The sequence below is a fragment of the Capra hircus genome, chromosome 4 (genome assembly GCF_001704415.2).
Source record: "Capra hircus breed San Clemente chromosome 4, ASM170441v1, whole genome shotgun sequence".
Classification (NCBI taxonomy): domain Eukaryota; kingdom Metazoa; phylum Chordata; class Mammalia; order Artiodactyla; family Bovidae; genus Capra; species Capra hircus.
The window spans coordinates 83,132,644-83,154,292 of record NC_030811.1 but is presented as its reverse complement, the minus strand read 5'-3'; the positions used below and the strand labels follow the sequence as shown (position 1 = coordinate 83,154,292).

At 34.8% G+C, this 21,649-nt stretch overlaps 1 protein-coding gene across 1 annotated transcript in view; it reads left to right on the top strand.

Annotated features, from left to right (window-relative positions):
* Positions 1 to 21,649, top strand: part of SEMA3E (semaphorin 3E) — a 275,433-nt gene that overhangs the window by 228,389 nt on the left and 25,395 nt on the right. Inside the window, exons 9-15 of the mRNA XM_005679077.3 lie at positions 140 to 209; positions 3,441 to 3,585; positions 5,649 to 5,871; positions 9,354 to 9,445; positions 13,780 to 13,821; positions 15,491 to 15,657; positions 20,416 to 20,483. Of these exons, the coding sequence (XP_005679134.1) occupies positions 140 to 209; positions 3,441 to 3,585; positions 5,649 to 5,871; positions 9,354 to 9,445; positions 13,780 to 13,821; positions 15,491 to 15,657; positions 20,416 to 20,483 (807 nt within the window). The remainder of the gene's footprint in view (positions 1 to 139; positions 210 to 3,440; positions 3,586 to 5,648; positions 5,872 to 9,353; positions 9,446 to 13,779; positions 13,822 to 15,490; positions 15,658 to 20,415; positions 20,484 to 21,649) is intronic.

The window sequence follows — 21,649 nt, the reverse complement described above, 5'->3', positions numbered from 1 at the left end:
TATAATATATATAATATTATATATAAGATATATCTTAAAATATATCATGGGTTCTAAACTACTTTATGTCACTGTATTTTCTTCACATGCCTTGGGGGCTAAACATATTAAGTTAATGCAATGATCTTTAATGTTTCAGAGGATGTGTTCTTGCTGCATACCAGAGATCATAAGAACCCAGTGATATTTGGACTCTTCAACACTACCAGGTAAGAAATTTATATATTTAGTCAAAGTATCATGAAACAAGAGATGCCTCACCCCTTCACTGTGGATGTAATTGAAAATACTACTGACCAATCTGTTATTCTCACTTTCTATACTTTGTAAATCACCAACTTCCCTTCATTCTTCTGTATTTGCAGTTGTACTTTTTTAAAACTACAATCTCAACCCAAATCCTTATTTCTTTTTGTTTGAAGTACTAGCATCTTCCTCTGCTCAGTATCCTTAGCTCTTCTACAACAGATTGATGGTTTTTATTCCTATACAGTTTTTTGTTTGTTTGTTTGTTTGCTTGTTTTAAGGTACTAGTTTCATGCTATAAGTCTAGGATTATTCTTTCAGTTATTGTATACAGTTGTCTGGGTCAGGCTTTCAAGTCTTTCTATCCACTATTCCCCACTTAAGATTGGAAGTTTTTCCTCTAAGTTCCCTCAAACTCTGCTTTTGACAAGATAATAACCTGTCAGAATCCCAACGTCTGGTTTGCCCATCACTATGACTTGCTTTACCTACTTTCTCTTCCAGTACTTGTCAATTACCATCTTCATGAAACACTCCTTGATTCCTTAATCACAGAGCACTTGGCTCACTTCCTCTACTCAGGTTGCCCTGCCCATGTGTGGATTCTTGGAGAACACACGTTTCTGATTTGCCCTCCATGTTTTAAATTTAAATAAGCTACTCAAGTTTAGGACTTATATTCTGATATTTTTATGTTTTTGTGTTATGTGTCCATTGAAGAGTGCTGGGAAAATGAATCAAAGATCATTTCATATGTCTGATACAAGAATGAAAATATGTTATTAGAATCAGTTTGAGTTGAAAGTTTATATATATAATTCCCTGAGTGTCTTTCCAAATAATCAGAGTGGAGATGAGATGGTTAAAATGAGAAATAAAGAATATACTTCAATTCTCTTGATGGTAGGAAAATATTACTCAGTTTCTCGTTTGCTTCACATTGGCCTTAAATTTTATGTTGTCATGTATGCTTTGTTTGCTTAGGATCTCTCCATAAAATTTTTTCATCAATTTTTATTGGCATATAATTGCCTTACAATACTTTGTTAGTTTCTACTGTCTAGCAAGGGTTTCCCAGGTGGCTCAGTGGTTTAAAAAAGTCCACCTGCCAATGCAGCTGACATGGGTTCTACCCCTGAATTGGGAGGATCCCCTGGAGAAGGAAATAGCAACCCACTCGAGTATTCTTGTCTGGGAAATCCCATAGGCAGTGGAGCCTGGGGTCACAAAAGAGTTGGACACAACTTAGCAACTAAACAATAACAACTGTACAGCAAAGTGAATTAGTCATATGTATACATAGATCCTCTCTTTTTAAAATTTCTTTCCCATTTAGATCACCACAGAGCACTGTGTAGAGTTTCCTGTGCTGAACAAGTCTGTTTTCATCTCTATTTTGTATATAGATAGTGTATATATACCAATCTCAGTCTCCCAACTCATCTCCCCTGTTCCCTCTCCTTGGTGTTGCATTAAGTTTTTGTTTAGTTTTTTAGCAGGTAATCTCTTATTCTCACTTTGAAAAAAAATAATAAAACTCTTTGGATAAGCATACTGCTGTCCTAAGGGGACCTTTTCTTTAGCACAAACATAGAGGCAATTTTGCTCTCAATTATTCCTTGATGCAAGAAGAAGTAGTTAATGAAGATTGATAGTTATCACAGTCCATGGAAAATCCCTAACATTTGTTTTACACTTCATCTTCTCTCTATGCTAGTGAAGAATTTGTACATTGCATGATAATTCCATGGCGTTTTATGGTAAATGTAAGCTACAGAATAGTCAGTATAGATTTTTCAATGAGTTAGAATGATCAGCTTATAAGCTGTTTTCATAAATGATAGCATAATTGATCTGTCTGAGATTTCAAGCAGAGCATTGTTTTCTTCCATAATTTCAATTTTGGCTGTTCAATTTATGCATAATTTTGAGGAAAGGCTTCCCAGGTGTTACCTGATGTAAAGGTTGATATCGTAGCATAGTGATCAAAGGTTTACTGCCACGTTAGTTGAAAGACTATCTCTGGTTTTCTCACTGTTGCAGGCATTTCCAATTGCTTCAATGTGTGTTATAAAATGTGTGAACTGATGTCCTTAGACAGTAACATAACTGCTGTTCTACAGGTGTATCATAATGTAGGAAATGTTATACTTTTAAAAAACTTTCCATTTTGCAGAACACTTTCACAATCTAATGATTTTAATTCTTACAATAAGGAGCCTAGGGAAGTGTTAGACTTCATTCAGATTATGCCAAATTAAGAAATGTGGCCTAATCTTTAATACAAATACTTTTAAAGTGTTCTTTCACAGAATCTTATTTTAAATACTCACAATAAACGTTGATGTAGCTTTATTTTATAAAGAAACCTCAAATGCTGTCTTTATCCAAGATAAGTAGAAATTTTTATCAAGAAAATAATTTCAACTTCTTCTAGTTCTTCAGGTAAGGAATCTAAGTTTTGCATAATTTAAGTCTTTTTCTCAAAATTAATCTGGTGCAGCCCAGTCATCTGGCCACTGTAGCACTGTTTTCAGTGACCTGGAGGGAGTAATGTACAGTAAGCCAATCAATGTATGTGTGATGGCCAAGCTCAAGAATGGAACAAAGCCTCTAATTCTCTTTAGACTTTAAATTATTCTTCAAATCATATACACTAAGAAAAATGAACAATTTGAATAAAATTTACAATAGTATTAACAGCATGGCAAGAAGAAAAACACAGTATACCTGAAAGAGATGCAAGGAGATGAAACCTTCCTCAACTTGGAAATGAATCTTTAAAATTATGAAGATGAAATCTTCCTTAATAAGACATGTAAAACACAAAAGGATATATTTACATGTGTGTGTGGATGTGTTTATAGTTCACCTGAAACTAACATAGCATTGTAAATCAATTATAGTTCAATTAAAATTTTAAGATTCAACTGGAAAAAAAATGAAATGACATGACTGCTTTTGTGACTCTAACAATGTCATTTTTAATTTGCTCTAATAAATAGGCAAAAAACAGTAAGTTTGGAATTTGAATAGTTGGAATATTGTAGTAGATAATATCTCTAGATATCTTATACCTAAGAGATTGCAACTCTTTCACCCAAAGACTTCCTCCTTATCTAGGTTGTCTGTAGGATTTGACTAGATGACCTCCTAGTCTATTCCAGAATAGTAATTATCTCTTTTTCCCCCAGTAATATATTTAGAGGCCATGCTATATGTGTTTATCACATGTCTAGCATCCGGGCAGCCTTTAATGGACCATATGCACATAAGGAAGGACCTGAATACCACTGGTCACTCTATGAAGGAAAAGTACCTTATCCAAGACCTGGATCTGTAAGTTTAGGCATTTAACAAAGTATTATTATTTTTGAAAAGCTTTTTTAGTAATATTCTGTTCATTGTTCATATGTTTTATTAAATTTGCATGAAACAGTTAAGAAATTCCACAACTAAAAATCTGCTTGGTTACTTGCATGGTAAAGAAATATTACTTCTTATATCTAGATGTAGGCTTGTTATTTAATGATAAGAATGTAATCTAACATGGATACATCTTAGCATTATAAAATATATATTATTGTTGATATTTTGGCTATCTATGTGACTCTACAGTTTTATTTTTAGAGGTGCTGGTGAATACAGAAACATCAATAAAATGAGCATCATATTCCTCTCAGCCTCTTTAGAAGAAGTAGCGCCACAAGTGGTTTCCAAGCAAGAGAATGTTACCATATTGTTATTATATATTCTGATAATTGAGTCCACTCTCAGTTCCCTAGACCAGACTTTATCCCAGCTTCTCACTTAAGCATATTGAGAGGAAGCTTTTTCTCTGGCTCTTCAGAATCCTAAGCAACCCATTTGCCAAGAGGAATTTCCACCATTTGCCTCTTAACTGGTGTTACCATGATTCTCCCTAACTAGCCATTCAAACTGTGCTTTTAATTGCACACATGATGATAATAATGAGGAGTAGGATGTTATATTATGTGTACTGTACACGATTAGGTTGGGAAAAGGTAGCATCATTGTATCTGCTGTTCATGGAGAACAATCTTGTCATGCAAGCCAGTCTACACCATAAGCATCTAGTGAAAACCCATCACTATGCTGATTCCACAAGTACTTGCAAGTCAGTAGAAATCATTTTTGCAGAGCCACAATTCAAAGTGGAAACAAACCTTCCCTCAGTTAACAAGTGTAAGGCTTTACCATTGCAATCACTCTCTCTCACTAGGTTAAAATTATTACTTCTAATAAGACATAAAGTGTATTTTATTTCACTCTATTGATTGAAATTACAATTTAAATGGAGAAAACCCACTCCTGCGGCTTTGCTGGAACTGCTTCTTGAAACCACATGGTATTAAAGGAGATTTAGAGGAAGTGACTGGTTATTGAACTGCTTCCAGGCTGGTCTAGAATGTTTCCAATTATATATCATGAAAGTACACTCAAGTGAAATATTCATGCCAAATTAAGAAATATGGCCCCAAATTTTAAAACAAACTATTAAAAATGCCCACTTTGCAGATTGATTAATAAACTACTGTGTTTATACTCTAAAGTGGAAAATTTTTATCAAGGTTACTGTTACAATTGCTGCTGGTTCTAGAAGAAAATATGTGAAATGAGGGAGCACTAAATAATAAGCACGAATCAACATAGTTATAGGTATCCAAGAAGTAGCTTAGCTACTGCGGAACATTTATTTTTAGAGTCAGTGATTTTAAAAATTGAGATGTGTTATAGCAGGTATTTCTGTTTTTTTCAAATTATTGTGTCTGATTCATACAAAAATAATATACATTCATACAAATTACATTAGAACAGAGAAGGCTTTTTTTTTCTCCCTTAATTAACAATGATGGAATTTGAAGAGGTTTCTGTTATAGCACTAAAGTTCTATAGTCAGTGAGACAATTGAAACTGTCACCAGTCAGTGTCAGTAGTGATAAAGCTGTTGTGTGGTTGTAATTCTCAATTTAGGGGGAAGATTTAGCACAATAACAGGTCACTTTGTTTTGCTATGAACAATACATTGTTTACTTTAAAATTTAATTTGCAACATGAAAAACAAATTTTAGAAGCAGAAAATAATGAAAATATTTTTATATTGTATTTGTACTATCTCCAAACTATATATACTTAATTATTTTTCAGGATTTCATTGCTATTTCTAGTGCCACATTTTTTTTTTAAATAATTCAGCCTCACTATGCAATTTTTATTTCAGATTTTATTTCTGTAATAAAGAACATATGGTTACTAAATATTGCTAAATACATAGTTGATTAATTGAACATACTCAGTTTTTATAATTCTCCTTATAATTGATTATAAATTTGCTCTTTAGATTTCATGGGAAAATATTCTCTCATCCATTTGTATTTCAGTGTGCCAGCAAAGTGAATGGAGGCAGGTATGAAACTACCAAAGACTATCCCGATGATGCCATCCGATTTGCTAGAAGTCATCCACTTATGTACCAGACCATAAAACCTGCCCATAAAAAACCAATACTAGTGAAAACAGATGGAAAGTATAACCTGAAACAAATAGCAGTGGATCGAGTAGAAGCTGAGGATGGCCAATATGATGTCTTGTTCATTGGGACAGGTAATGGAATTAGAAAGTACTCAGACATTTAAATTGAACCTTAAAATCAATAACATTACATTAATAATCCCTGCCTGTCAACAAAACCTCTGTTGACCCATTTGGCTTTCTTACATACTGCCTGTCCACTGCAATGGAAGAGAAGAATTTGGGGCAGTTACAGCCTGTAATTCCTGATACATGGTCAATATTTAATACATTTGAACAAAATGAATACATTAAAGAATGAATAATTGATGTCAATAAACAATGTTGGTTCCAGAAAAGAATTCAGAGCAGAAACAGGGTGCCATAGCAAGGATGGTTCTCTTCCGTTAGTCCCTCAGGGCCACTGCTTTCTTCGGCTTCTCAGTAAGGGCTCAAGATTTTTCAGTCTTTAGGTAAAGTTTAGGTAATTTCACCTAAATCTATAATCTCAACTGTGCTTATCAGGCCCCATCAGAAATCAACCATGTGAAATTAAACAAGCCAAATGTTATACATTAAAGTGAAAGAAAGTGAAAGTCGCTCAGTCATGTCTGACTCTGCGACCCATGGACCACACAGTCCACGGGGTTCTCCAGGCCAGAACACTGGAGTGGGGAGCCTTTCCCTTCTCCAGGGGCTTCTCCCAACCCAAGGATCGAACCCAGGTCTCCTGCATTGCAGGCAGATTCTTTACCAGCTGAGCCACGAGGGAACCCCAGTGTTATACATAAGGGAGATAAAATTTTAGACTACAGCTATACTATCCTGCATTATTAAAATGAAGTATAATAAATATGCTAAAAGTCAAAATGTAAAATAGATCTGTAATTTCAACTAGTGTCATTCATTAGATCTAGCTCATGGAGAACTTGGAATCATTTAGCATGCAGGGTAATATGTATCAAATTCTGTCAAGTACTTTGAAATTATATAGTCATTTAAAGAATCATTAAAATGATCATTTCTTTTTTTTATATGCATCATAGTAATTACTATAGCAGAACTTATTTAGAAGAGTAAGCATTCTACTATATATAACTTTAATCATTGACATATTCTAAAGAGACGTTACATATGCCCAGATCAGGAATTAGTATATAGTATTAATATTGGTGCTTGAACTTTCCCACTCATGCTTTTTAAAAAAGCAAAGGTACAAGTAAGGAGGTAATTGTCTGATTTTCAAAAATTGATGTGTCTATATTTTATTCATTTAAGAGGTTAGTAATATGTTCTGCTGGAGAAGGAAATGGCAAGCCGCTCCAGTGTTCTGGCCTAGAGAATCCCATGGACAGAGGAGCCTGGCGGGCTACTGTCCATGTCGTCACAAAGAGTCAGACATGACTGAAATGACTAGGCAATATGTTCTGCACTGTGGGTTCAAGATTAACAAAGCATCACATTTCTTTAACAAAGTTAAAATTACGTGGCCATGAATTCACTTATAGTGGTATCCAACAAAATTTTAAAAAAAGAATTCCATAAGCAAGAGTAATATTTGATAAAATTAATCACAGAAAAAGGCATGTTATTTTTAACTGCTTTGGAAAGTAGAAGTCATGTATATATATATCCAAGAATGTTTTCAGAAATATTTTTTGTTAGATTGACCAAAGCTATTTGAGAGAATTCCAGAAATATATAAGGCATATACTTAGGCTCTCATGTAACCTATGTTAAGCTTAAAGATATCATTCTATTGAACCAAAACTTTTCAGCACTAAAGAACATATTTGATGAATGTGTGATGAGTACAACTTTGAATAATACCACAAAATAGTTATTTTTCCCCAAATTTACCAGATACATGCTTTGGCACTATATATAGTAGTCCTTATTGAAAAATCACTAGTTGCAAACTGATAATTTGAGTCCCTCTTTGCCTTTTTACTTGATATGATAATTGTGGGATATTTATAATGTATGCTTGATATGATAATTTTGTTCCTTTTGGTAATTTTTATTAGTTTTATTTTAATTATATTATATTAAGCCAAACACACGATTTCATAATTTTTAAAGAAATTGCATAAGTACTGTAGAAACTCCAGGATCAGAACTTCCAAAATGCTTTTTTCTCCCTAGTTATTTCTAGTACTATACTAAATTGTTCTTACAGTCAAATTCATGTTTTATTAAATTTTCATTGGAAAGAACAAGTTCAGAATATCACGAATAATAAAAATAAGGTAGGATTTTAAAATGTAGGTCTGCTGCTGCTGCTGCTGCTAAGTCACTTTAGTCGTGTCTGACCCTGTGCAACCCCATAGACGGCAGCCCACCAGGCTCCCCCGTCCCTGGGGTTCTCCAGGCAAGAACACTGGAGTGGGTTGCCATTTCCTTCTCCAATGCATGAAAGTGAAAAGTGAAAGGGAAGTCGTTCAGTCGTCTCCGACTCTCAGCGACCCCATGGACTGCATGATTAGTACAGGAGGACTCATTACACTATTCTCTCTATAGTGTATACTTGAAATTTTTATTGAAAGTGTATATAACAAGATTTGTGGTTCCTGGAGGTGAGCGGTGGGAGAACTATATGAAGGTTGTCAAAGATACATCTTTCTAATTATGAGAAAAATGTACTAAGGATATAATATACACCATGACTAATATAGTTAACAGTGCTGTATGTTATAATGAAGCTTTTTAAGAGAGTAAACCCTAAGAGTTCTCATCACAAGGGGAAAAAAAAAACTTTTATATGATGGATGTTCACTAAACTTATTATGGTATTATTCCATGATGTATGCGCTCAGTCGTGTCTGACTCTTTGTGACCCCATGGACTATATAGTCCATGGAATTCTCTAGGCCAGAATACTGGAGTGGGTAGCCTTTCCCTTCTCCATGGGATCTTCCCAACCCAAAGACTGAACCCAGGTCTTCCGCACTGCAGGCGGATTCTTTACCAGCTGAGCCACAAGAGAAGCCCGTGATGTATGTAGGTCTAATAATTGTGCTATATTCCTTAAAATCATACAGTGTTGTATGTCAATTATATCTCATTAAAATTGGAAAGAAAAATGTATATCTTTAGCTATCAATATATTCTATTTATATATCAATATGTCAAGATTTCCGTTGTGTGTTGCTTGGAAGGTTCCCTAAGATTAAAGGTATAGTTTCTTACCAGGAGGTAGCTTTAGGTAAAAAATATTCTTTCATCATACATCACAGAAAAAGCTAGAATAATTTTCTATCTGTCTTCTATTTCATTAATTCCAAAAGACATCTTGATTTCTGAACCTTTAATTGGGTTTTTGAATCAAATTGTTGGAAAATAATTATATATTATTTGGTCTTATTCTTTGACCAGGTACACAAAACTGACTTTTTTGCTAACTTAAAATATGAATATATAAATAGCCATATTGTTTTAACTGGCAATGATTAAATATTTTATACATCTAGATTTCAAATCTTATTTAAATTTATAATCTTTCCATGGTTTTTAATTGTTTGAAAACCAGATTGTTATAAAGCTTCTGGATTATCTCTTCTTTTGTTTTCTTATAGATAATGGAATTGTGCTGAAAGTAATCACAATTTACAACCAAGAAACAGAATCAATGGAAGAAGTAATTCTAGAAGAACTTCAGATATTCAAGGTATTTTTAGTGAAACATATAGCCAACGTTTATGTACTGTAGACAATTGCAAGTGAATTATAAATAGGAAAACATTACGTCAGTTAGTTGTTGTTTTTTTTTCCCTAATCAGTATGTTGTAAATTAAGAGTACTCTGAAGTAAAGAATGATTTATAATTCTGGTACATCTATTTGATTATCAAAGACTATTCACTATTCAGATAAAGAGGCCAGTATTTACCATCATGAAAATAATTTCATTATATGAACTGGGACATAAATGACACTTATCCCACAAGTGAATTCTAGAATCATTATTACAATCATCATCTTAAGCAAATGTACTATCAATAAAAGCAATTTAAAAAAATAGCAGCAGGTTTCATATTGTGGGCATTGTCGTGGGATAAGTAATTTCCTTTTTATTGCATGCCGTTTACACAGAGAATTTGCTAAAAGGAAAATGCAAAATGATAATGGAACTATTAAGCATGATAAAACAGTTGTATATATTGTCTCTCTTTTTTATACACACACATACACACCCATATACACACAGTAAGTCTTGACATCTGTAGCAGTTATGGTCTTTGAACACTGAATTAATTAGTAATCATTGCTCCTAGGGGAAATGCACAGTGCGGTCCATAGGGTCACAAAGAATCCAACACGACTGAACAAATGAAAAACAAAGCGGAAATACATTAGGTTCCTGAGAATGTCTAGTCACAGCATTTTTGTCGACTGATTGATATGTAGACTGTTTTATTTGTGTTTCTTTTTAAAAACGCCTTATTTAGTATATGTTGTTGTGATTTAGTTGCTCAGTTGTGTCCAACTCTTTTGCCAACCCATGGACTGTAGCCTGCTTGACTCCTCTGTCTATGAAATTTCCCCAGCAAGAATACTGGAGTAGGTTGACATGTCCAGAGGATCTTTCTGACCCAGAGATCAACCCATATCTCCTCTACCGCAGGTGGATTCTTTACCACTGAGCCACCAGGGCTATCCTATTGATTAATTAAAATTGAACTTATGGCTAAATAGCACTAATAACTTCTGCCTGAGCAAGGCTTATTTAAAACACATACTTATTTCATAAGGCACATTTCAGCCTTTTGGAACTTAGGAACACAATACTTCAACACTATGCTTAGGGGCCTTTTAAACAGCAAATCATTAACAAAAAGGACAAAAATTAAAATGTGGTACTAAATGGAACAGGAAGATACTTGTTTACAGTATGAGAGTTGAAACAAGAAGGCAGGCATGCCTTGATCAACCTCAGCTGGGAATGTACATTTTGGGCAGCTCAGATTTTTTTTTTTTTTTTTTTTGCCGTTCTGAGCACACACATGGCAGCAAAATACCAGAAGTATTGATATTGGGGTTGCAAATAAATTTTAGCAATAAGCAAATGTGCAAGATCACAATGTGCAATAATGAAGATTGAGTATGTATGTAATGAATGTGTACGAAAATATTTTTGATGAAAACAGTTTATTTCACGTTAGCTGTTCAGATTAGATTCCTGATAGCTTCACACAGAGTTAACCACGTTCTTATCTCAACCAGAGCAGCTGTTGTTTAGTCACTCAGCTGTGTCTGACTCTTGTGTGACCCCATGGACTGTAGCCCTCCAGGCTTCCCTGTCCATGGGAGTTTCTGGGCAAGCGAACTGGAGTGGATTGCCATTTCCTTCTTCAGGTTATCTTCCTGACCCAGGAATCGACCCCGTGTCTTGGCATCTCCTGCCTCGCAGGTGGATTCTTTTACTGCTGAGCCACTGGAGAATCCCCAGAGCAGCAATATTTTTGTTATTTTGCTTATTGATCCGCTATAAGATTTCATTTCATGTTAGGAATCACAGATCTCATATTAAGGGCATTCATTATAACAATGTCTTGTTCACATAAATCCTTAAGAAACATTGTTTTTTGAATGAATAAATGCATGCTTATGCCTCCCTTGTGACTCAGCAGTAGAGAATCTGCCTGACAGTACAGGAGATGTGACTTCAATCCCTGGGTTGAGAAGATTCCCTAGAGAAGGAAATGACAACCCACTCCAATATTCTTGCCTGAGAAATCCCATGGACAGAGGAGCCTGACGGACTACAGTCTATGGGGTCGCAAAGAGTCAGCATGACTTAGTGACTAAAAAATGACACGTGAATAAAGCGTTCTGTTGTTTTAAATATTTAAAATTTTAACACAGATGATCAAATTTTTCTTTTACCCTTCAATAACTATTTGAAGGGTAATTATCCATTAATTATCCAGGAGTGTATCCCACATGCCTATGACTTCTCCAGTCACAGAAATGGCTGAGTTTGTGATGTCCTTAGAAATATTCTTGTCTTAATCACCACCCCTAGAATTGCACAGAAGTGCTCAAAACTGTCCTGTAGATTGTCCTTCCTCTGGTGCAGTTCCAAGACAGTGATGTTGATAATGCACATTTTTCAGAGCATTCTGGATTAATGGAGATTGACAGAAAAATATTTTGTTTTGTTCTTATACAGTCGCTAAGTCATGTCCAACTCTTTGCCACCCCATGGACTGCAGCACAGCCAGCTTCCCTGTCCTTCACTATCTCCCAGAGTTTGCTCAGACTCATGTCCATTAAGTCAGTGATGCCATCCAACCATCTCATCCTCTGTTGCCCCTTCTCCTCTTGCCCTCTATCTTTCCCAGCATCAGAGTCTTTTCCAGTGAGTCAGCTCTTTGCATCAGGTGGCCAAAGTATTGGGCTTCAGCATCACTTCCTATGAATATTCAGTGTTGATTTCTTTTAGGATTGATTGGTTTGATCTCCTTGCAGTCCAAGGGACTCTCAAGAGTCCTCTAGCACCATAATTTGAAAGCATCAATTCTTTGGCACTTAGCTTTCTTTATGGTAGAACTCTCACATCTGTGAGAAAAAGCTATGGTTATAGCTTTGATTATATGGACCTTTGTTGGCAAAGTAACCTTTCTGCTTTTTAATATGCTGTCTAGGTTTGTCATAGCTTTATCATCCAAGGAGCAAGCGTCTTAATGGCAGAAAGAGAGGAGGAACTAAAAAGCCTCTTGATAAGGGTGAAAGAGAAGAGCAAAAAAGTTGGCTTAAAACTCTACATTCAAAAACCTATGAAAGACCATAGTATTTTGTTTCAGTTCAGTTCAGTCGCTCAGTCATGGCCAACTCTGCGACCCCGTGAATTGCAGCACGCCAGGCCTCCCCGTCCATCACCAACTCCCGGAGTTCACTCAGACTCACGTCCATCAAGCCAGTGATGCCATCCAGCCATCTTATCCTCTGTCGTCCCCTTCTCCTCCTGCCCCCAATCCCTCCCAGCATCAGAGTCTTTTCCAATGAGTCAACTTTTCGCATGAGGTGGCCAAAGTACTAGAGTCTCAGCTTTAGCATCATTCCTTCCAAAGAAATCCCAGGGCTGATCTCCTTCAGAATGGACTGGTTGGATCTCCTTGCAGTCCAAGGGATCCTCAAGAGTCTTCTCTAACACCACAGTTCAAATGCATCAATTCTTCGGCGCTCAGCCTTCTTCACAGTCCAACTCTCATATCCATACATGACCACTGGAAAAACCATAGCCTTGACTAGATGGACCTTAGCTGGCAAAGTAATGTCTCTGCTTTTGAATATACTGTCTAGGTTGGTCATAATTTTTCTTCCAAGGAGTAAGCATCTTTTAATTTCATGGCTGCAGTCACCATCTGCAGTGATTTCAGAGCCCCCAAAAATAAAGTCTGACACTGTTTCCACTGTTTACCCATCTATTTCCCATGAAGTGATGGGACCGGATACCATGATCTTCGTTTTCTGAATGTTGAGCTTTAAGCCAACTTTTTCACTCTCCTCTTTCACTTTCATCAAGAGGCTTTTTAGTTCCTCTTCACTTTTAGGCCTGAGTTAAAACAATTAAAGATCACATGGTTTATTGGTAATAAGACCTATTCAAAGATATAACTGTTTTCCTTCTAATGGTTCAACTTTCTTTATAAGAAATAGCACTCTGACTTTATTATTTAAAGATAATTGATTTCCAAAACATGAGTAATACTCAAAAGCAAATACAAAAATTTTAATGCAGAGACAAACTGAGAGATAATTAGATTATTCACTACTTTTCTCATTTATATTTTGTCCCACACTATTAGAAAATATATTTTGAAAGAAATTATATTTTATTTAATTGTATTTTCCTTTTGATTTACTAAAATGAAAGCTGTGTACTGCTTGTAGAGAACCACTCACATACCTAATATTATTTCAGTTAATTTATAACCATACTAAGGTATGTTTCTATATTTTTATTCCTAAATATGAAAGTTTTTTTTTAATTTTTCAGCATCCAGTTCCTATTATTTCTATGGAGATTTCATCAAAGAGAGTAAGTTGTATAGGTGTCTCTGTGTGTGCATTCTATGTATCAGATAGAGTCAAAAGATAGAAATCTTATGTAGGTGTTCTTATATGTTAACAAGTTACAGCTTTATTCTGACAGAAATACATAGTGATTTACAGGTAGGTAATAGATTTCTTCATATTCTGTTTCTAGAAAAATAGACAAGAATAGATTTACCTGTACAACCATAATAGAACATTATTCCATGGGTTTTTTTTGGCTAATATTTTTGCAAAAAATCATAGTAATATAATACAAGGGAGTGTACAATGAAAAATAAACCTCCTTTCCACTTTACTGGAACAAGTTTCTGGTGTAACTTTGAGAGTAGCTGTTACATATATTGCCTCATTTATTTATAAGTAACATTTTATGTTAAAGCAGATAGGGACATATGACGTTATTGTTCTGCTACTTATACTTTTTACTTACTAACATATCTTACAGTTTATTCCACATCATTCTATGTATGTATCTGTGTCACTTTTCTAAATGTTATATGTCAATATGCACTGTTGGTGGGAATGTAAATTGGTGCAGCCACTGTGGAAAACAGTATAAGGTTACTCAAAAAATTAAAAATAGAACTGCCATATGACCTAGAAGTTCTACTTCTGGGTATCTATCCAAAGGAAACAAAAACACTAATTCAGAAAGATACATACACCCCCATGTTCATTTAAGGTTTATTTATAATAGCCAAGACATGGAGATGAACTAAGTATCCATCTATGAATGACTGGATAAATAAATTGTACACATACACATGTACATACACACACACACAATGGAGTGTTAGCCATAAAAAAGGAAATTCTGCCATTTGCAGTAACAAGAAAGGATTTTGCAGGCATTGTGCCAAGTGAAATATGTCCGAGAAAGACAAATAGCCATATAATGTCATTTATATGTAAACTATTCAAAAACAACAACAAAACAAGCTCATAGATATAGAGAACAGATCTGTGGTTGCCAGAGGCAGGGGCTAGGTGAAATGAGTGTAGGTTATTAAAATGTATAAGCTTTTAGTTATAAAATAGGTAAGTCCTGGTGATGTAATGTACAGCATGATGATTATAGTGAACAATACTGTTTTATGTATTTGAAAGCTGCTAAGAGAGTAGATCTTGGAAGTTTTCATCACAAAAAATATTTATAGATGTGTAGTGTGAGATGAGGGAGATTAACTAGAATGATGGTGACCATTTCACAATATATACAAGTATCAAATAATTATGTTGTACAGCTAAGACTAATATAATGTTATATGTCAATTGTATCCATTAAAAATGCAAAAAAATACCTTTTCACTCTCCTTTTGGACAATCCTGTAGACTTTTTAAAAAGATCTACAATGTTAGATGAAAAAAGAGTCTTTCTGCTTTGATAATGAATGAAAGTTTAGTCAACTTAAGATTTTTGTCAGCCTCACTCTAGCACTTTTGTCCTTCCGGCATGCAAGTCTGTAAAAGTATTTCAGATCTTGGAGAAAACCAAAGTGTTAGTGTTCCATCATCAGTCCTGAGTAACTGTAGGTATTTAAATGAATATTCACAGAAATGATTACATAGGAATGTGAAAATGTAAGTGTAAGGACTCAGTGAGAATTCTGTCCATTTCTGCTAGTGGCCTCTCTCTTCCTTGATGTCTGCAGCAACAGCTCTATGTTGGGTCTGCTTCTGCTGTGGCCCAAGTCCGATTCCACCAGTGCGACATGTATGGAAGTGCTTGTGCAGACTGCTGCCTGGCCCGAGACCCTTACTGCGCCTGGGATGGCATCTCCTGCTCTCGGTATTACCCAACAGGCACACATGCGAAGCGGTGAGACTGCTCTTCCATGGAACCTCTCCCTTATTTAGAAAAAAACTAATGCTGTTTATTTTTGTCACTTTCTTTCCGTACTCATTCCATGAAAATAACCTGCTTTTTTTTTCAAGTGATTTTCCATTTATTCTAAAGTAACTTGTTTTTTTGTTTTTATATTGGAGTATAGGTGATTTAACAATGTTGTGTTTGTTTTAGGTGTACAGCAACTTGATTCAGGTATTCATAGATATATCCCTGCTTTTTCAGATTCTTTTCCCGTAGAGATTATTACAGAGTATTGAGTAGAATTCCCTGTGTTATAGAGTAGGTCTTTGTTGATTATTTTATATATAGTGGTATGTATATGTTAATCACAAACTCTTAATCATGAGAGTCTTAATGATATAAACTTTGAAAACTTCACTTTTTCTGAAAAATAACTTCCATTGACTATTGTGTAGATACAGGCTGAGCTTGCTTTCTGGGGTTTTATTTTTCTTCCATGTTTGAATCAACTCTTTTCCCTTCTGAAACTTTTGCTGCGAGACATGAAACCAATTTAGATAAACTTAAAATGTGGAAATAGCAAGTAAACCCACACATGAGGATTTCAAAGACTTAAAAGGAAAATAAATAAATTCTAAAATACATCCTGCATTTGCCCCATGTTCTTCTGACCAGCTGGTTTTCATTTATTTCATTTTGAAAGTGAATGTTTTAACTCCTAGGCAAATACATGACCTGTGTAATTAATGAAATGTGTGATTTAATTCAACACAAATGAAAGGTACTTAAAGACCTCCAAACTCTAATATCTAGAATTCAGTGGGGTCATTGCCACTAGTTAGAGAAGGTAAATCCTAGAATTCTTTGAACAGATCTTACGGTACAGAAAGTATTTTGGAGAATAAGAGTCTTTCTTAACTCAAGTGATAAAAAATCATGCATTCTTTGGGGGAAAAATAAAGGAAAATATTTTTATTATAGAATAAGCACTTATCTTCTTCTCTTGATAAAGTAGCTAAAGATAATATAAAGCAAAGATATAAAACCATATACAGTTTCCCTGCTGAAAGCAACTTTTATCAATTTCATTTACTATTGATCTTTTACTTTGGGCTACCTTTATACCTTTTTTCAAAATCTAATTTAATCTAATTTAATATAATTGTTATTTTTATAGATTCACATAAATAGTAGAATCTCATTTTAAAAAATTAGTCACTAATTCAAACTTTTATTAATTTAACCTTACCTAAATTAACATTCCAATGAGTAAATAAAGGATATATTAAGGAGATAGTAAAAAGATGTTTTGAGAGACCATTTATGAGCTAAATAATGTATCAACTGTATTGAAAACTGAGTCAGTTGATTTTCTATCCATGTTTATTGATATTGAAAGTCAATTCTTGAAGAATACAGCTGTGTTACTAATTGAAACTATCATTTTATGCTTTATTCACTCATTCAGTCTATTTTTATACTATGTTTGAAGGGTGGGAGGAAACAATCCCAGTCCCCTGTCCATAGGAAAATAGAACCAGAAGTGAAGAATAGAATTATAAATAAGAGTGATAGCTCACCACTGAGCACTTACTATGTATAAGGCCCCAGACTAAGTGAAATACACATAACACAGTATTTGATTCTCAGAATAATTCAACATTTGAGTTCAATCTTGAAGGCAAGGATATAAGGAGATTCCAGTTAAAAAGAATTAATTGTTTCTACAGAGGCACAGAAAAATGCTCTGAGAAAACCATGTATTTCTGTAGGTTAGATTTGATGTAGTAGAATCTAAGGGCAGAAAGGTAATTATACCAAAAATAATAACATTAATTATCCTAATGCTTTGAGCAGCAACAAAAATATTTATAAGCCTTGCATCAAATACTTAATGAATAACAAGCTTTTTATTAGGCATGCAGCATTTATGATGAATTTAACTAAAAAGTTTCTGTAGCTAAGTATTTCCTGGTAAATGGTACCGCTTGTAAAAGTATATATTCATAGGTTTGTTTTATGGTGTTTTATAGGGTGGACAAAAGAGTTCTTTAGGGAAGTTAAATGAATGGGCAAAATCATAGACAGGAAGTAGTGAGATGGTGGAATCAGGAGCCATGCTCATGAATGAATTAGTTCAGTTCAGTGACATGAAATGCAGATCTTTCAGTAGTGTCAGATTCTTTGAAACCATCACCCACCCCTGGAGGAGAACGTTTTGGATAAGTTCCAGCACATAAAGTTTGCTTTTATAGCAGATCATTTTTGCTTCAGACCTGACTAGCAGTAGAAATTGAAAACTGGTCATTAAAATAAGTACTCTTCTGTTCACAAAGTGAAAATGAGTCAACAGAGGAAAAGCATCAATTCACACTCCAAACCACTTGTTTAAAATAGTCTTCCAAAGTACACTATAATTTATAGAGCTAGGTCTTTTTCTTCCCCCTTGCTCTTGTATTTTTTCTTGTTTCCAGCATTCTCTTGAAAAGTTTCCAAGAGGTAAGAGATATAAGAAAAATATGTGACTTTGAGAGCTTAGCCTTTCTAATATTCCTGATCCTAATACCTTCTGTTTTAAATGCTGAAATAAAGGACAGCTATACTAGGATAGTAGAAAATGAACTGAAGTCTTGTTGGAGAATGTGATATTTATGTTTTTAAATGCATATTTCCAATGATTTTAAACAAAATTTTTGCACACTTACCCACAGTGCTTACCTAGAATTAGCTGGTTGTAATTCCTTTTTTCCTCACATTACTTGCTTAATAAATGTGATACAATATCCTTGCTGCAACATGCAAACTATTTCCCATTTCATTAATTTATTCCTGTTTCATTATACACTATTGCTCAGCAGACCTGAGATTCCCAATATCAAAGCAACTCTCAGTGAAGTGAGGAATCAATAACAGCCATTTAAATGTCCTCCAGAGCTTCTATCAGTTGCATAATAGAAGTACACACTAGCATAAAACAATATAGAAACATAAAACCTTTAAATTTTGCTCCCCTATTGTCAATTTCTATTTTCAGTTTAGCTCTATAGAATGATTCATATGGCAGTTTTAATCTTAACTTCATAAAATCTCAGGTCTTTGAGTAAGGTTTTCTGATCAACAGTCTGCTTCTTTTAAATAGACTTTAAAAATTGCTTTTGCACTCAGACCATTACCCTAAAAATTGCCTGGAAATATTCACCTGTCCTAGCATTCAATATAAGGAAACACTCAAAAGATTAAGTATTGAGTTCTTAACTAAGATCTGAACTCATTTATGAGAAAGCACTCCATTTCTTGATAGCATTCCAATATCACTATTTGGTGGCCATTAGGAAAACCTAGAATGAAACAAAAAAATGAGACTGGAAATTAAGTGTCAGTTAGCCCAGCTTCCTTTACAAAAGAGGACACACCGAACCAGGAAAGACCAGGGATGTGTATAAGATCGTGCAGAATTTGAGTAGTGACATTGGGATTTGAACCTGGTTCCCTTTTCCAAATTTGACCATTGCACATGGTAAAAGCATCTCTTTGTCACTTGGGAGGTTTCACCATCTTGTTCTGGGATAAAAGTTCCGTTCTGCCTTCTGGTTTCCCCTCAGTGTTGAAGAAATGCCATGATTAGAGAAGCAAGTGGTATTTTCTAGCTTTATGTAATATTTCTGTTTCCATCTTAAACTTATTAATATGCTGAAGATCTTCTTAACTGTAGCATTCCAATACTAATAAGGATAAATTCCATTATTTAATTCCTGAGAAAGATGCCTACAAATTGGAAACATGGTATATATTCTAGAGGACTTCCTTGATGGTTCATTGGTAAAGAATCTGCCTGACAATGTGTAGGAGACATCTTCCCTGGGTTGGGAAGATCCCTTGAAGAAGGAAATGAATACTTCAGTATTCTTGCCTGGGAAATCCCAGACAGAGGAGCCTGTATGGCTACAGTCCACGGGGTTGCAAAGAGCTGGACACGACTTAGCAACTAAATAGCAACAAGAACAACATATATTCTGGAATTCTTTTTCCATGGATAAAGACTATTATTATTGGTCAATCATATGTCTAATCAACCAGAAAATATGAAAATATATTGGAAGTATATTTACCTGTTAGAGGCAAATTAAGGAAAAATACGGTATTTCTTGAGGCCCACTATTATGTAAGACATTCTGTTAAATATGTAATGTACCATCACATTTAATAGAGGCATATACTTTTTACATTTTATAAATGAATGAAAGAGTAAATTGAGTATATTATCAGTTTATTTTTATTAACAATCACATTGAGCATGATTCCTGTAGAGCAAAATATTTGGATCCAAATAGCTTTACATAATGCACTTAAATATATACGGGAATTTTACCCATGTTTACTCAAATAGGTAATCTGCCTCAAGTCTCACTGTCTTTATCTGCACATAGCCTTTACCACCCAAGATACTTATTTAAAACCAGAAGACTTCCCTGTTGAACTAAATTCCTAATGAAATGTAAAGAGAACTTTCTTAGATTATTGTTTCAGTATCCATAATTCAAACTCATGTGACCATTTAAAAAATAGTTTTATATAGCTCTTACCCGTTGAATAACATTCACTGGAAACATGGAAAACTATGAAGCTTGGATTTTATCCTTGTTTTGTATGACTGATCAATGTTTTCAGTAGCAGAATACTACTTGAAAGTTTCATGAGGCTGGCAGTATTTTAAAGTCTGGAAAATTGAAATCTGAACATCTCCTAAGTGCATTTACTTTCTTTCAGGCGGTTCCGCAGACAAGATGTTCGGCATGGGGATGCAGCTCAGCAGTGCTTTGGACAGCAGTTTGTCGGTAATCCATAGAAAATCAGTTGCCATGGGTATTTAGAGTGGGCACTGAAGATAAAATACAAACCTCTTTCAAAGCGTCCTTCTTTTATTTGTGATTGATATATACTAGAACAATGTTCCTGAGAGTATTCTGTGTAGTTAAAATTTTATGGATTATACATTTTCTTAGTTTGGAAAAATTTTTGTATAGCTGCAAGCATTATTGTTAGACCTCAAAAAGAGGACACTTACAGCAGAAGTGTTGTGTACTTTAGGTGGCAGATGCCACAGTAACTTGCGGGATTTATCTCAGCAGCTCAACCCTGGGAATATCTTCACTGTGTTTCTATAACTTAATTTTATCAAGAGTGATCTAACTTGAATCAGGTTACCTAGTGAGCTTTGGATCGAAGAAAGTGAAGTACTTTGACTCTTTCACTAGAATAGAGTAAGCCTATTACTGGGGTTGGTGGTCCAGACATGCATTTCTGATGAAAGGTAGTGGGTGGCTCAATGTGTAAAGGAAGAGAAAATGTCAGCTTTAGGAAAAGGTAAGGGAGTCAAACAAGACAGAAAACCACTGACCTATCTCTTCGTACTGTGATGATAGTTGGTGAGTAGACCGTGCTCCTGATGATTGAGAGACCAGAGCTGCTTATACACAGGTCCAGAGATTGTGGTCCAGGATCAGTTTGCTAATCCCCAGACTGGCTGGGGATTTGGTGCAAAATGTAAGCCTCTGAGAATATTGATTAGAGAAAGGTGGGATTCTAATTTTATGGAAACTCAGGGATCTGTTTTGAAAGCGTGAAGGACTCAGACGTAGGAAAAAAGCCTGGAATCTAGTGTTGAATGTGATCTTGGTTAAAACAACTAAAAATAAATCCACTGGCTTTGATTCTTCACTGCAGTTAGGTATACTTGTCTATATGCATTTTGGGTTTCAGGTTCAAAGAGAGCCTTTCTGGGCCAAAGTGCACATTATAATTAAGTAGCTCTGGTTCACAAAGTCTTTGGTTCAGTTTCACATGTTTTTCTTCCCATGGTATCTGGATAAGGGCAATCCATTGTCAAGATATCACTCACACTTGTGTTTATATAAAGCCATATCTCCTAGATTTCTGCTTTCTGTTTCTGTGTGTAGCCTTGAGTTTGAGTCCTGTGTAATGTTTCATTTTTGGTCCTCAC